Raw genomic sequence first — 14363 nt, forward strand, 5'->3', positions numbered from 1 at the left:
CTCCTCCCCCACCGGCAACGCCGGGAACTTCTGCTAGTACTTTATTGTTTAACACAAATCGCCTTCATAATACTCGTGCTTTCAAGAACCATGGTATATTACAGGGGTCGAATTACTCTGTAGGGAGGGCACAGCAATGTTTGCCTTTGATGACTTCAATTTTTTTGGGGCACCAAGGCATTTTCTTTTGGGTTTGGGGGGGGCACCAAGGCATTTTATTTTGGGTTTGGGGGGCACCAAGGCAATCTAGAATTATTCTTGTGGGCACAAAGGCAAAGTGTGTCGGTAACTTAAACAGGCAGGGAAATGTTACTGACAGAACAAGTAAATGAACTTAAACTTTTTAATAATGTATTTTTAGAATTTGAATCTCAATAACAGTTTCAGATTTGATTTCTCTCAAAACTCAACTCAACTCAGTCAGAACTGCATTGTTATCATGTCCATGTAACAAAGTTTAACTTTTGTTTGACAGAGTTGAACTTTTTTCATCATCGACGGTGATTGACTAAAACTAAACACTAAAACTAAAGTCATAAGTGTGAATTGAGTACAATTAGACCTTTATTGATATTTGTAATATATTGAGTAATTCATCATGCTTGAATATATGCTCAAATTTGCTAAAATATACTATTGGAATAACCACACGACGTAAATGTAAAGCAATTGAAACCCTCTGAGAAGAGGACGATGGAGGACATTGACGATTAGTGGAGGATTCTCCATGTTGGTGCTAGATTGTGACAAAAGACCAAATGACCCTTATTTATATAACAAGACTCATGGAGACATCATGGAGACTCATGGTTTCTAGACTCATGGAGTACCCTTCTCTATCAATCTGCTTCTGAGTTACTCGATGACCTTTTATCCTCCATGTGTTGGAAGCTTGGAAGTGTGATTCGATGGCGTCTGTTCTGGATGGGGCAAGCTCTCATAAATGAAATGTACTTCCAGAATTTTATACGACCACAACTTGTATATTGATTATCACCACAATCGCCAACATAATTGGCCAAAGATCTTGCAAAGGTAGAAATATCAACAAAATGGACCAGGGCACTTGTATAACTAGTCAAAAGTCCAGGTCTTGCTGGATGTGATGTGGCATTAAGTGAATAGTTTTGAAAGTCTGAATTTGTTTTCGATTTGTGGATGAAGATCATCTTGGAGACCATTTGGTGTCGGAAGCTATGTTGAGGTATCACTGTATCAGGGAATATATCCATTATTTGGCAGTTTCCTTCTCCGTCTCGGATGTACTCAAACCATCCCGAAGCTCAGTGATGGCTGTGTCTGTCGCTGCAGTTGTCTGATCGCGACGAATAATCTTCATCAAGGCCTGTTGGAAATTCTTGTTGATAAAGCAGTAGACTATCGGATCAAGGCAGCAGTTAAGCGTGCTGAAGGTGAGAGTCACGTGGTATGCGATAAGAGCCGTCCGTTCGCTCACACCCTCGTGTCCGTAGAGCACGACCTGACGGAGGTGGAACGGTGTGAAGCACACGACGAAGATGACGAAGACCGTGAGAAGAAGGTTTGCGGCATGACGTGCTTTGTCGTCACTTCCGGTCGACCGGCTGTTGTGCAGGAGTGCATAGCGCATCCTGAAGGTGACCGTAGTGATGATTATCAGTGGCAGGAAGAACTCAAACACGGAGAGCATGAACAGCTTGAAGTAGCAGCACGAGGCAAACTTGATGGCCATCGTGAGAACGGTGCACACGACCAGCGAGGTAAAGAACCAGGTGAAGACGCTCGCGGCGATGGCGTAAGCTGGTCGGCGCCACTTCTTGGAGGAGATCGGATGAATGATGGCCAAGTAGCGATCAATACTGATGCAAGTCAGGAAGAAGATGCTGGCATACATGTTGATGAAGTATATGAAGACGTGGGCAAAGGAGCACCAAACGCACTTGCCTTTGCTGATGTACATGATGATGCGTGCTGGGATAGACAGGCTGAGGAGGAGGTCGGTGAGTATGAGGTTCATGGTGTAGATCACCGGTGCTGTTTTCTTCTTGATGAGGAAGCAAAACACCCAACCGGCGATGGAGTTTGCCACGAGCCCAACCACACTGACGAGTGTGCTGAAAACGAGCAGTGTGATCCATAGAGAGTAGTACTCGGTGAAGAGCTCCTCATCCAGATGGGCCAGTTTGTGCAAGTACTGCTTCTTAATGAGGTACGTGCTGTTTCTCAGGAATCCCAGGCTGACGTTTCCGTCCATGGCCCTTTGAGGTGGCAGTTGTTAGATGAGCCTACGACAACAAAGGGAAAACAGCAAGGAGTTAGTCAGGGTCATAAACTAAATGGAAAAGAGTAAGGTAGTTGGAAACATCCACATGTATTATCAATGTTATCCAAAACCAAATGGAAAAGAGTAAGGTAGTTGGAAACATCCACATGTATTATCAATGTTATCCAAAACCAAATGGAAAAGAGTAAGGTAGTTGGAAACATCCACATGTATTATCAATGTTATCCAAAACCAAATGGAAAAGACTAAGGCAGTTGGAAACATCCACATGTATTATCAATGTTATCCAAAACCAAATGGAAAAGACGAAGGCAGTTGGAAACATCCACATGTATTATCAATGTTATCCAAAACCAAATGGAAAAGAGTAAGGTAGTTGGGAACATCCACATGTATTATCAATGTTATCCAAAACCAAATGGAAAAGACTAAGGTAGTTGGAAACATCCACATGTATTATCAATGTTATCCAAAACCAAATGGAAAAGACTAAGGCAGTTGGAAACATCCACATGTATTATCAATGTTATCCAAAACCAAATGGAAAAGTGTAAGGTAGTTGGAAACATCCACATGTATTATCAATGTTATCCAAAACCAAATGGAAAAGACTAAGGTAGTTGGAAACATCCACATGTATTATCAATGTTATCCAAAACCAAATGGAAAAGACTAAGGTAGTTGGAAACATCCACATGTATTATCAATGTTATCCAAAACCAAATGGAAAAGACTAAGGTAGTTGGAAACATCCACATGTATTATCAATGTTATCCAAAACCAAATGGAAAAGACTAAGGCAGTTGGAAACATCCACATGTATTATCAATGTTATCCAAAACCAAATGGAAAAGTGTAAGGTAGTTGGAAACATCCACATGTATTATCAATGTTATCCAAAACCAAATGGAAAAGTGTAAGGTAGTTGGAAACATCCACATGTATTATCAATGTTATTCAAAACCAAATGGAAAAGACTAAGGTAGTTGGAAACATCCACATGTATTATCAATGTTATCCAAAACCAAATGGAAAAGTGTAAGGTAGTTGGAAACATCCACATGTATTATCAATGTTATCCAAAACCAAATGGAAAAGTGTAAGGTAGTTGGAAACATCCACATGTATTATCAATGTTATCCAAAACCAAATGGAAAAGACTAAGGTAGTTGGAAACATCCACATGTATTATCAATGTTATCCAAAACCAAATGGAAAAGAGTAAGGTAGTTGGAAACATCCACATGTATTATCAATGTTATCCAAAACCAAATGGAAAAGGCTAAGGTAGTTGGAAACATCCACATGTATTATCAATGTTATCCAAAACCAAATGGAAAAGAGTAAGGTAGTTGGAAACATCCACATGTATTATCAATGTTATCCAAAACCAAATGGAAAAGACTAAGGTAGTTGGAAACATCCACATGTATTATCAATGTTATCCAAAACCAAATGGAAAAGACTAAGGTAGTTGGAAACATCCACATGTATTATCAATGTTATCCAAAACCAAATGGAAAAGCGTAAGGTAGTTGGAAACATCCACATGTATTATCAATGTTATCCAAAACCAAATGGAAAAGACTAAGGTAGTTGGAAACATCCACATGTATTATCAATGTTATCCAAAACCAAATGGAAAAGAGTAAGGTAGTTGGAAACATCCACATGTATTATCAATGTTATCCAAAACCAAATGGAAAAGACTAAGGTAGTTGGAAACATCCACATGTATTATCAATGTTATTCAAAACCAAATGGAAAAGACTAAGGTAGTTGGAAACATCCACATGTATTATCAATGTTATTCAAAACCAAATGGAAAAGACTAAGGTAGTTGGAAACATCCACATGTATTATCAATGTTATTCAAAACCAAATGGAAAAGACTAAGGTAGTTGGAAACATCCACATGTATTATCAATGTTATTCAAAACCAAATGGAAAAGTGTAAGGTAGTTGGAAACATCCACATGTATTATCAATGTTATCCAAAACCAAATGGAAAAGAGTAAGGTAGTTGGAAACATCCACATGTATTATCAATGTTATCCAAAACCAAATGGAAAAGAGTAAGGTAGTTGGAAACATCCACATGTATTATCAATGTTATCCAAAACCAAATGGAAAAGGCTAAGGTAGTTGGAAACATCCACATGTATTATCAATGTTATTCAATACCAAATTGAAAAGTGTAAGGAAGAGTAAGGTAGTTGTAAACATCCACATGTATTATCAATGTTATTCAATGTTCGATAGCCACAACAACATGTTCCAGACATTTCGCTCGATTCGGTCCCCACCACTTCTATCATTTTGACCCCACCCCTTTATACCCAGATCCTCATTTGTGCACAGTGTCGTTTGTATGTCTGTTATTTCAAAGCCACAGTGTTACAACACATGACAAAAACATTAGTTATTTCACCAGCACATTGCTCAATTTTCACAACGTCATCATTATTTGCCATTCTTAGTTCCTTCTTTATTTGAAGAAAATGGGAATTGGGAGGGCGAATTAAGAGTCCTTACGTCTGTGCCTACTCAATCCGATCTTTATTCTTCCTGTTATTTATGCAAACGCGGTGCATGAACTGTCAATTTGACTGGAGTGAGCAACATGTGACATATTGCATGAGGATGTGATGTACATCCTGCAGATGCCATTCGTTGGAGTGTGTCCAAACCCGGTGGCGTGATGGTTTTGAGCATCTGCTCAGACTCTGGGAGGTCAGTGATTCAAATCCTCGGCCGGATCAGCCGAAAATATTTTAAAATGTGATGTGATGCATCTGGATCTTCACCAAAAATGTGATGAAGAAGGCATGCCTGTTTACAATTGTTTACATGTCAAGTCTTCCTATCACTGTACACTATCCATAAAGAAGAATGTTTAGGACCTCATTCCACCGCACACCATCAGTAAATGACAAAAACCCATAGGCACTTCTCTAATGATAATAATTATACCGCCATAAAACTGAGAAACACCAGCTCCCTTCGGGAGCAATCATCCCTGAGCACGATCACGTGACATGTTTTTTTTTTTTTTTTTTTTTTTACCTCCACCACCAAAGGTGGATGGAGGTTTAGAGGTTATGTTCCCCCCCTCCCCCTTCCCCCTAAAAGGATTAGAACATGGTCTGTCCGCTTGTTTTTGAACAAGATATCTCAAAAGGTTGTGGACGGATTCCATCCATGGCCTAAAAAAGTTGTGGATGTAGCGTATGTGACAAGGACGAAATGATTAGATTTTGGTGAAGATCTGGATTCGGATCCGGCGAGTAGAATTTTAAAAGTGATTCTTCACCATTGGAAGATGAGGCCAAAAATGATACATAGCATGATATCTCAAAAAGTTATGGACGGATTTGGACGAAACTTGGTGGACCGGTTGGGTGTCTGACAAGGCCAAGTAGATTCGATTTTGGTGAAGATCTGAATATGGATTCGGATATGAGAGTTATTTAATTTTTTAAGTGATTCTTCACCATTGGGAGATGAGGCCAAAAACGACACATAGCAGGATATCTCAAAAAGTTGTGGACGGATTTGGACGAAACTTGGTGGAGAGGTTGGGTGTCTGACAAGGACTAATCGATTCAATGTTGGTGAAGATCCGGATCTAGATAGTGTAATTTTTGAAGTGATTCTTCACCATTGAGTGATATGGCCAACCAGGTGGAGGTATGCTCTCCACTGAATGTCGTTCTAGTTTTTAACGTGTGACAGTCCATGAGCAAGTCCGACGTTCCACCGATTACTTTTGTTTACGAATATTATGTTTATAGATAGTTTTGTGAAACTAAAAATGTGTCAGTGATGCAAAAGTACCAAAAAAACTGGAAGTACCAACAATGCCTGCACCAACAAGTAACGGTCATGGTTATGAGACCCATTACCATCTCATGCTACATCTCATTTCAATCCATGGATATTTTCTACCTAAAAATGGATTGGAATTGTCTTTTCCTTCCATTGCTTGTTTCTCGTGTGCTTCACCTAGTTCTTCCATCTTGTCCTCTTGCGGTTTCCTATGTCCACACTTTCCTATTTTTCCTGCTTCTTCAATTTGCCCATATGACCCCTCTGCTTTGTTCCTAAATAATGTACTATCTGTTTGTCTTTTGTTTCTTCAAGACTTGGTGGCGTAACGGTTAAAGCATCCGCTCTGATTCTGAGAGGTTGGCGGTTGGAACCCCGGCCGAGTCACACCAATGACTAAAATTGTACGTGATGTTTCATTTCAAAAGGATTCGAATTCGGACAACCATTGTGCAGACTCCATGGGTCTAATGGCCTCCTCCAGGTTGAGGTTTCTTGGATGGGAACTCATATCATTCCCTGATTATCTCTGCCTTGTCCTTGTCCCTTTTTCTCCTTTGCATCGACCTCCCATTTCACTCTTATAAAGCTCTCCCATGAGCTCCAAACTAATTGAAAAGAATGCTCTATGTTGTTACCTCCACCACCGAAGGTCGACGGATGTTATGTTTTCACCCCTGTTTGTCTGTCTGTCTGTGAGCAGGATATCTCAAAAAGTTATGGACAGATTCGGACAAACCTTGGTGGACAAGTTAGGTGTGTGACATGACAAAATGATTCCATTTTGGTGAAGATCCAGATCCTGATTCAGATACAATAATTTTTATAATGATTTTTCACAATTGAGAGAAAGGAGCAAAATCTATATATAGCCTGATATTTCAAAAAGTTGGATGGGTTATGACAAAACTTGGTGCATGAGTTGGGTAGCTGACAAGAACAAGCTGATTCGATTTTTGTTCAGGTCCGGTCAATCCGCTGCGGAGATGCAGATCCGGCCAATCAGTGGGATCAAAAACTTAGACACTTCAGCCTGGTGGGTTATGCGCTCGACCGAGTGCTGTTCTGTAGTTAACTTCTATTAATATAATCAGTTTTGTTGTACATTCGGATTCTCTTCTGATCTGTCATAAACCCCAACTAATCTATTCCACGAACTCCATCTGATCTGTCTGACATTCACTAAGTATCCCAAGTAGTCCTTTAAACAACGCAGAGCACACGGCTTGTTTAAAGTTTCCTTCTTACTTTCTACTTCAAACCTTCGTAATCTAGACCTCCCATGAAAACACCTTGAATGTGAAACAACAGAATGAAGTTTGTAGTCGGGGTAAGAATCAAACCCAAATAAGAGCTGCCCTCGATAGAGCGCATACCTCCACCAGGCTGAACAGGTTATGTTTGGTTTCCCACGGATAGACCGGATCTGGATCCGGATCTTCACGAAAATTAGAGGAATTCGTCCTTGTCACATACCCAATCTGCCCACCAAGTTTCGGCGTAATCCATCCATTACTTTTTGAGATATCATGCTCAGAAACAGACAGATAGACAAAAAGGGGTGAAAACATAACCTCCATCTACCTTCTGTGGCGGAGTTGACTAGACCACGACAAAGCCAGTTTGCTACCTCTTAGCTGTCCCGTCGGCCCATCTCTCAAATTACGAAGCATCTTACTATTTCATAATCATCCTTCTCTTACCTGTGCAGTGTAGGTCGGTTTCACCTTGAGGTGGTCTTGGATACCGTAAAACAGAATCTCTGCGAAATATGTTCTCTAAATTCCCTTTATATGCTGTAAATGAGGAAGTGTGCAAAATGAAAACTTTTCCAAAATGCAGCAACCATAGAAAAGGAGGAGTTACTTAAAGGGATCTATACCAATAGAATCTGCTGAATGCTAACAGAATCTACACACGCATATATATATATATATGTATATTGTATATATATATATATATATATATATATATATATATATATATATATATATATATATACATATATATATATACACACACACAGAGTATACAAATGGAATATATATACATGTATCATGTACATATATATATATATATATATGTATATATATATATACAGTGCATCCAGAAAGTATTCAGACCCCTTCACTATTTTCACATTTTGTTATGTTGCAGCCTCATGCTGAAATCGTTTAAATTCATTTTTTCCCTCATCAATCTACACAACTCAATCAATCAAATCTAAACTCAAGCAAATTTATTAAAAAGAAAAAACTGAAATATCACATTGACATAAGTATTCATAACCTCTACTATGAATGAATGATCGTTTTAAGGCCATTTTCCTTGCTATAGCAGGGGTTAGCCTTGTGGGCCCCATGGCAATCATGGTTCCCTGTTTGAGGCAATGTTTTTATGGCCGGATGCCCTTCCTGGCGCCAACCCTGAGTTGCCTCTTATGATGCGCAGGGATACGGTGTACCTATTCTAAACCGGGGTACACACCAGGATCATTCATCCCAGCAAGCTGGTACTCAATTTGCCGACCTCGGAAGGATGACAGGCTGGGTCAACCCCCCTGGTGTTAATTTAGCGATCGACCGAGATTCGAACCCAGGATCCTAGGATCCCAAGCCAGCACCCTAACCACTAAGCCAACACCAGGCTTATTGGGAGAAGGAACCCTTCAAATTTGGGAGAACTGGAGCAGTTTGCACAAGAAGAGTAGGACAATCTTTCTGTAGAGACGTGTAGGAAGCTCATCCATGGCTATAGGAAGTGCTTGACTGCAGTTATTTTCCGTGCGACCAAATATTAAGTCAAGCGTGTCAATAATTTTGTCAATTTCATTTCTTTTTATGTTCTGATTTAAAAGGATATATTAAGTTCTGCATCAAAAACAAAGGTTCTGTAATATTAACAGTGAAATAAAGAATTGTGGAGACCAAATTATTTTGTCAATTTCAACTTATTTTTAGAGAATGGTGCCAATATTTTTGGCCACGACTGTATATATATATATATATCATGTATATCATGTATATTTAGATAATACAGTATTTAAGACTGTGTGGTTGGGATTGTACATTTTAAAAGGAAAAAGGTGTATGCTGCTTTAGCAATTAATCATCCGTTAAATGACAGATTGAGTTCAGAGGAAGGTTATCATCCACATACAAAGCACACAGCATCCGGTACGGTGAATGCTCGAATCCGCTATTTAGAAAGCATTCACCATTTGGGTACCGAGAGCGTAACAGCACATTGCTGTGCTGGTTCAGACGTTCCACCAAAGTACTATAGCTTGGAAAACAGGCCCACAACCCAGCTTGGAGCCTCCGAACTGGTGGACCGGCATGACCACTTTCATTGTGGTTTGTCAGGATTCGGACCAGGCAACTTCGGCCAGCCTGGAAACGGTAACAAATACAGTACCTATAGAAAGCCTACACCCTTTCTATTTTTCCACCTTTTGTTGCCTTATAGCCTGGAATTAAATTGCATTAAAACAGGCTTTTTCCACCTTTCTTTACACATCGTAACCCACAACTTCCAAGTGAAAAACAAATTCTACAGATTTCAGAAAATTCAATTAAAAATACAAAACTAGAATATATTGGTTGGATAAGTGTGCATCCCCCTGAGTTAATACTTGGTGGAAGCACCTTTGACAGTAATTACAGCTATGAATTTGTTGGGATAGGTCTCTACCAACTTTGCACACCTTAATTGGGCAATATTGTACACCGCTCCTTTCCTCTGCCATCTCCAGGCGCTGCATGACTTCATTGCCGAGCACCGAAGAGGGCTCGGCAATGACGCGCGCTGAAAGGGAGTACTCAGTTTTCACTCTGGTTGTTCGTTTTCTTATTTTTTTGTTTGTCTGGGCGATATCTCAGCCATCCTGTGATCTGGGAAGCTGACATTTCAGCACAATAGTGAGTAAGTGCTTTGGCAAAAACCGTATTTTTTGTTTTTTGATTAATTAATTAATTGATTAGTTACTTCATTGTTATCAATTAATCAAGTACTGATTTATTTCCTTTCTCATCTGGGCATTATCTCAGGTACCTTTTGAGTTAGGAAGCTGATATTTGGACACGACAATGATCAAGTGATGTGGCCATAAAGGATATTTTGATTTATTGATTAAATAAATAATCGATTAATTATTTAATTATTCAATTATTGACGTAATTAATTAATTTTTGAAACATTACTGATATGGATGAAATGATGGGGGTTTAGGTATTCTATTCGCCAATTGATTAATAGTTTAATTATTTTACCATTATTATTTATATATTTTCATTATTAATCACTTATTTATTTTCTTTCTCATTTGGGCAGTATCTCAGGCACCTTTTGAGCTAGGGAGCTGATATTTGGACACAACAGTGATCAAGTGATGAGGCTATAAAGGATATTTTTAATTTTTTTATTTATGGATTAATCAATTAATTTGTTTAATTTTTGATTAATCAATTTAATTAATTTTCAAAAAGTTACAGCTTCGGATGAAACACTGGTAGTCTAGTAGGAAGACTAGGTCCCCCTGCACCCCTCGGAGATATACTTCTAATCAGTGTTTCTAGATTGGAAAAAATGTGTAGAAAATGACTAGCTATGGCCCCAAGCTGAAATATTGTCCCACATACCATTTTTATGCAAATTACTGCTGCCATTATCAAAAAAAGACTAGGTCCCCCTGCACCCCCCGGAGATATACTTCTAATCAGTGTTTCTAGATTGGAAAAAATGTGTAGAAAATGACTAGCTATGGCCCCAAACTGACAAAATGTCCCACATACCATTTTTATGCAAATTACTGCTGCCATTATCAAAAAAAGACTAGGTCCCCCTGCACCCCCCGGAGATATACTTCTAATCAGTGTTTCTAGATTGGAAAAAATGTGTTGAAAATGACTAGCTATGGCCCCAAGCTGAAAAAATGTCCCACATACCATTTTTATGCAAATTACTGCTGCCATTATCAAAAAAAGACTAGGTCCCCCTGCACCCCCCGGAGATATACTGAAACTGGCAGTGACTGGTGATTGAAATGCGGTGCCTTTTTGTGTTTCAGGTCGAGGTACGTGAACTCCCCACGATCTACAGCAACCAGGAAGAGACTGATACCAGGGTGGTTCTGTACCTCCATCATGCTGCTACCATCGGATACAAGAACGCTGTAGTCAGAACACCGGACACAGACATCCTCCTGATCCTGCTCCACCATGCCCACAACATCAAGCTGACGGTGTACCTGGATACAGGGTCAGGGAAGCATCGCCAACTTGTCAACGTCTCTGAGCTGGCAGAATCCCTGGGAGAGGACTACTGTGCCACTCTCCTGGGGTACTATGTGTTCAGCGGAGAAGACTGCACCAGTGCCTTCAAAGGGAAGGGAAAAGTCGGGCCCTTGAAAAAGCTGGAGAAGAATCCCAGGTTTCACAGGGCATTCGGTGAATTTCACAGGGTATTTAGAAAAATAAAACTTTGTGTTAACGTCTGTGTAGACGGACCTTAATATGAGTCTATTATTTCGTAAAACTGTGATTATTTTGTAAATAAAGCACTAATTAGCATACTAGTATACCATAGACACATGTAATCATGTTATGAATAGTTCTATCATGATCTATGCCCTTCAAAACATGGGTCTAGACACCTTCATTTTTCAATTATCTGCAATATTGGCTGAGATATGTCAAAAATCGTTTTTTTGATAATGGCAGCAGTAATTTGCATAAAAATGGTATGTGGGACATTGTTTCAGCTTGGGGCCATAGCTAGTCATTTTCTACACATTTTTTCCAATCTAGAAACACTGATTAGAAGTATATCTCCGGGGGGGTGCAGGGGGACCTAGTCTTTTTTTGATAATGGCAGCAGTAATTTGCATAAAAATGGTATGTGGGACATTTGTTCAGCTTGGGGCCATAGCTAGTCATTTTCTACACATTGTTTCCAATCTAGAAACACTGATTAGAAGTATATCTCCGGGGGGTGCAGGGGGACCTAGTCTTCCTACTAGACTATGGTGGTTCATGAAACACTATTAGCCAATTGATTAAGAAATTATTTTCCGATTATTATTTATTGATTTTAATTCCGCAATTAATCAATCAATTAAATTATTGTACACCTCTCCTTCCCAATACCACCTCTATGTGCTGCACGGCGGTATCGCCGGGCGCCGAAGGCCGAAGGTTCCCTGGCAATACCTCGCTGGAGGATATTTATTTATTTGGCATGGGTGCGGTGTACTTTGAATGTATCTGTACTAGTTTGCCCATTCGTTCAAGCTCAGTCAAGTTGCGTGGGGAGCGTTGATGGACAGCAATCTTCAAGTCATGCCATAGATTTTCGATTGGATTTAGGTCGAGGCTCTGACTGGGTCACTCAAGGACATTTATCTTTTTGTTCCTTATCAAACATAGATGTTTGAGTTCACTTTGGTTCATTGGGACTACCAATGACCTTTATGGTGCAGGACTTGATGCATCAATACACGAAAACACAACCCTTTATCTAAATAACAAATACATCAAAGTAATTTGATGGACGATAAAGATAAAAGTAACATTCTTTAAAATAAGTGTTTTGGTGAAGGAACAACTGGGGACAGTGAGGTCAAGTGAGGTGACGTAAAAAGAGCGAGGAATGTGACGTAAAACAAAAGGAATATACTGCATTTCAAAATAACCGCATTTTCACATTTCCTCCTTCCTTGCATTGGACAACCAACAAATTGCTTAACATCTTCTGGTAAATCGACCAAGGACTGTGATCATGTTTGTCATCTGGATTTTGGACGAAAACTGACAAATTGCACAAGTGGCAAACAAGGAATATATTTCTAACTAACTAAGGAAATATATTCCTAACACAGGAATATATTTCCAATATAAAAACATAAAATACAGGATACGAAATACAGGAATATAAAATACAAAATACAAGAAAAATATATATAAAATTCAAAATCCAAAAAAAGAAAATATAATACAAATACTAATACAAAAAATAAATAAATACCAATATATATATATTTTTATATAAAATACAGGATGCAAAATACAGAAATATAAAATACAAAATCCAGGAATATAAAATTCAGAAAAAGAATATATATATAAAATACAATAAAATATAAACATAAAATACAGGATACAAAATACAGGAATATAAAATACAAAATACAGAAAAAAGAATTTTTTTAAAATACAAAATAAAATAAGAAGTATCTCTTTAAAAATCAAAAAAATACAAATACAAAATACAAAAAATAAATAAACAAAAAATAAATTTCTATATATATTTATTTATATATTTATACAAAATTTAAGATATAAAATGCAGAAATATAAAATACAAAATACAGGAATATAAAAATACAAAAATACAGGAAATATTGGCCTTTTATTATGGGGTAGTTACAAGTTACATCTGCAAAAAGGTGGCCATATTTGATCCCCTGCCTCTCCTCTGTGTGTGCTTCAGTGGCTGAAAAAACCCGTGGTCGAAGTCATGCTGCAAGGCCCATGGGATTCGTTGGCATCTGGGTGGCCTTCCACACACTTCGACAAAGTTGTCGAATTTCACCAGAACATTGCTACGTCAAATTTTACCATAAGTTGATTTTATACCTTGAATGTGAATTATGTCGAAGTTAGCCTGGCCCATTCCTGCGGTTTTTTTTCCAGATATAGAACCACCTTTAGAGGCCATTTTTCCCCGCAGAGCAGGGGTTGGCCTTTTTTGAAGCAATGTTTTATGGCCGGATGCCCTTCCTGCCGCCAACCCTGTTTGTCGCCTCTTGCTACACACGGGGAATTACCAGTGAACTGGTACTCAATTTGCTGACCTCAGAAGGATGACAGGCTGAATCAGCCCCCTGGTGTTAATTCAGAGATCGACCGGGATTCGAACCCAGGATCCGAGGATTCCAAGCCGGCACCCTAACCGCGAAGCCAACACCAGGCCTTGGTTTTTTATCCAGATTACACAGAACTATAATCTACATAGTTCATTCGAAGAAGTCTAAGATGTTTAAAAGATGATGTTTTCATGCACGCAGCATTTCAATGAAAATATTTAAACAATTCAACAACATTTCAACAATGAAATAGGGGTATTACCCTCGCCAGAGTAGAGGGTATTGCATTTGAGTCTGTTTGTTTGTTTGTCTGTTTGTCCACACAGAATATACAGACGTGGCATTTAATATGGAATATTTTTTTTGTGGGGGTGAACTTACTTTTCAAGATGACTTAGAACCAAAAGT

General features: G+C 38.8%; 1 protein-coding gene across 1 annotated transcript; it reads right to left on the reverse strand.

Annotated features, from left to right (window-relative positions):
* Positions 1-329: 329 nt before the first annotated feature.
* LOC137412059 (G-protein coupled receptor 20) lies at positions 330-7931 on the reverse strand. The gene is made up of 2 exons (XM_068097313.2): positions 7795-7931; positions 330-2264 (listed from the first exon to the last, which is right to left on the reverse strand). The coding sequence occupies exon 2, from the start codon at positions 2231-2233 to the stop codon at positions 1232-1234; it is 1002 nt and encodes a 333-aa protein (XP_067953414.1). The 5' UTR covers positions 2234-2264; positions 7795-7931; the 3' UTR covers positions 330-1231.
* Positions 7932-14363: the final 6432 nt, after the last annotated feature.

This window comes from Myxine glutinosa, chromosome 7, assembly GCF_964187855.1.
Source record: "Myxine glutinosa chromosome 7, kmMyxGlut1.1, whole genome shotgun sequence".
Classification (NCBI taxonomy): Eukaryota; Metazoa; Chordata; class Myxini; order Myxiniformes; family Myxinidae; genus Myxine; species Myxine glutinosa.

Bases quoted from the DNA above. Each gene is read 5' to 3' on its own strand.
- LOC137412059 (XM_068097313.2), bottom strand. From the start codon at position 2,233: ATGGACGGAAACGTCAGCCTGGGATTCCTGAGAAACAGCACGTACCTC.